Source organism: Monoraphidium neglectum (assembly GCF_000611645.1).
Source record: "Monoraphidium neglectum strain SAG 48.87 unplaced genomic scaffold scaffold01363, whole genome shotgun sequence".
Taxonomy (NCBI): domain Eukaryota; kingdom Viridiplantae; phylum Chlorophyta; class Chlorophyceae; order Sphaeropleales; family Selenastraceae; genus Monoraphidium; species Monoraphidium neglectum.
Window position 1 is genome coordinate 1 of NW_014012265.1, and position 2,657 is coordinate 2,657.

Here is a 2,657-nt window from a genome sequence, read left to right on the forward strand (position 1 = left end):
CCGCCCGCCCCGCGCGCCGCGCCGCGCCGCGCCGCGCGCGCCCCGCCCGCAGGAGCCGCCGCCGGAGGGCGTGGTGGAGGTGGTGCGGTACAAAGCCGGGTTTGACCAGGCACGCACGGAGGATGATCTGCAGCAGCTGTTCAGGTGAGAGGCCCGGCGGCCGCCGCTCTTCTTCCCTGGTGGCGGCCGCGTCGCCCAAGCCAGCTTTGCGGCGGCGCGACCGCCGCGGCGCTGCTGGCGGGGGCAGCGTTGAGCGTGGTCTCCTGACGATTGAGGGGCCAGGATCTGATTGGGTTGGGCATATGTGCAGAGCGGGCGTTGCTGGTTGACACCGGCCGCAGATTTGCTGGGCAGAGGGATCCCTTTGTCAAGGGGTGGGGTGTCTCATGAAGGGGAGGAGTGGAGATCCTAGAACTGGGTGCAGCGAGCGCTGCAGCCCCATGCAGCTGCTCGGGGCATGCACACGGCCGCCATGGCGCCACACACACACCACTCGCCCCGCGGGGCACGCGGCCGAGCGGCCGAGGCGTTCCCCCGTCGAAGCGCTGCGCGCCGCCGCGGTGGCACGCGCTGCGTCGGTGCACGAGCCGGCGGTCATGCGCACGCCCTCCGATGCAAACAATGTTGTTCCGCATCCCCATTCCCCATACCCCAGGGACAACCTAGATGCTGACCTGGCGCAATTCCGCCGCAGCGACTGGACCATCCAGCAGTTTGCAGAGTTTGTGCTGCGCTTCAACAAGACGGTGCCGCGCCACGAGCAGGCGCGCGGAGGCCCAGCAGGGCTGCAGCCGAGCGGGGGAACGCGTTGGGACGCGGCGTCGCGCTCTGGAGGCCTGCAAGGTTGCCGCCCGGCCGACCCTGAGCGCCCAGCCGTCGCAGGCCATCATTCCCCACTGCCCGCGCCTACGGCCTGCGCGGCAGCCCAAGTTCCCGAGCCCAACTTCCCGCAGGCCCCCTGACCGACGCCCACACACGCACCCATCCCGCCCCCGCGCAGGGCGAGGGGAACGCAGCGCTGGTTGTGGTGCGCGGCGGCGCGGTCAAGGTCATCTGGCTGCGCGGCAGAGACAACCACTGGAGGGTGAGCCGCCCCCTGAGGACGCGCCTTCACTCTCTGCGCGCGCGCGAGCATACACGCGCGCACACACACACACACACACACACACACACACGCACACACACACATACACACACACCCCAATAGCCGCCACAGCCACATTGCCTGGCTTTCCCTCGCCGCCAGCAGCCGCGCCGCCGCCCCTCGCTCCCCTCTCACGCCGCTGACAACCTCTGCCCCTGCGCGACAAGCAACTCGGCGGGACGCCCGCGGTACACGCCCCCCCCCCCCACCACCACACCCCCACACACGCACACAACCCTTATTGGCGCAGATGGCGTGCATTGAGGCGGCGATCAACGGCGCCAAGTCGCTGCGGTTCCCTGACAGCGCTTTCATCGTGAACATCGACGACTTCCCAATCTGCACCCAGGTGTGTGTACTACATACTGCAATGAACGCACATGCTGTTGCCTCCACCACGCACAACATAATTGCGTGCCTGCGTCCTGCGCAACAGCGGGTTTGAACGTTGTTCAGCAGGCCTCAAAAGCGCCGAGCGTGTGGCCGGCGCCGGGGCCCTTCCAGGTGCGGCTGTTCAGAGAGCGCAGGGGGCCGGCGGGTGTGTGGGCGGGCTTGGGCAGCCGCCCCCGCTCGCCGCTTGCAGACCGTGCCCGACCGCAGTCCGCCCCACCCTCTCCCGTGCGGCCGCTTGCCTGGGCCTTCTGCAGGGGCTGTGCCCGCTGCCCGTGTTCACGATGTATAAGAAGTGGCACCCCAAGAAGGGCAACATAGACACCAATGAGGTCCTGATGCCGGTGAGTGCGGCCGGTTGGGCGGCCCGAGGAGAGCCGGTGAGGCAGCCAGATTATCAAGGTCAGGTCACCAGAGGAGGAAGGGGAGCGGTCGCGCGCCCCCGCCCGGTCTCTGGCGTCCGGTCCTGTGTTGAGGGACGACAAAGGAATGACAGGCGGAACGACAGGTGCGCGTTTGGCGCCGTGATTGCTGCCAACCGCAACCCACTGCCTGCGTGGCGGTGGCCAACCGCCGCCAGGTGTTCAACCACCACTACGAGGACCTGTACAGCTTCCCCTGGGACCGCAAGCGACCCAAGGCGTTCATGCGCGCCAGCCAGCAGGGCTGCATGGAGCCCAACAGCACGCGGGCGGTGCTGGCGGTGCTGTCGGAGGACCACCCTGAGGAGTGAGCCTGAGGGTGACGTGAAGTGTGTGCGTGTGTGTGTGTGTGTGTGTGTGTGTGTGTGTGTGTGTGTGTGTGTGTGTGTGTGTGTGTGTGTGCGTGAGCGCGCGTTGTGCGAATATGTGGGCGCTTGTGCATGTGTGAATTTGCATGTGTTGTCGGCCCTCCCTTGCCAAGCGAATTGCGCTGGTGTAGGGCCTGTTGACCACACGCCTTGGCCCCGGCAACTCTTGCTTGCCTTTCCATGCAGTCACCCCCTTCCCCCACTGCCACGGGTTAGCGCACGTGCCCCTTGACCCCGATTTTTCGCGCCTCGCGTGCCTTTATTCAACATGCAGCACGCACCGCTTCTGCTCCCCATCCCAGCCCCTATCTCGTACACCCCCCCCCCCCCCCC

General features: G+C 67.3%; 1 protein-coding gene across 1 annotated transcript in view; it reads left to right on the forward strand.

Moving 5' to 3' along the window:
• Window positions 1-596: 596 nt before the first annotated feature.
• MNEG_7611 (KDEL motif-containing protein 2 Flags:Precursor) overlaps window positions 597-2,657 on the forward strand; it is a gene marked incomplete at both ends in the record, with an annotated part of 4,825 nt that continues 2,764 nt past the window's right edge. The window contains 5 exons of the mRNA XM_014043915.1: window positions 597-746; window positions 1,001-1,084; window positions 1,395-1,493; window positions 1,792-1,878; window positions 2,115-2,263. Of these exons, the coding sequence (XP_013899369.1) occupies window positions 597-746; window positions 1,001-1,084; window positions 1,395-1,493; window positions 1,792-1,878; window positions 2,115-2,263 (569 nt within the window). The remainder of the gene's footprint in view (window positions 747-1,000; window positions 1,085-1,394; window positions 1,494-1,791; window positions 1,879-2,114; window positions 2,264-2,657) is intronic.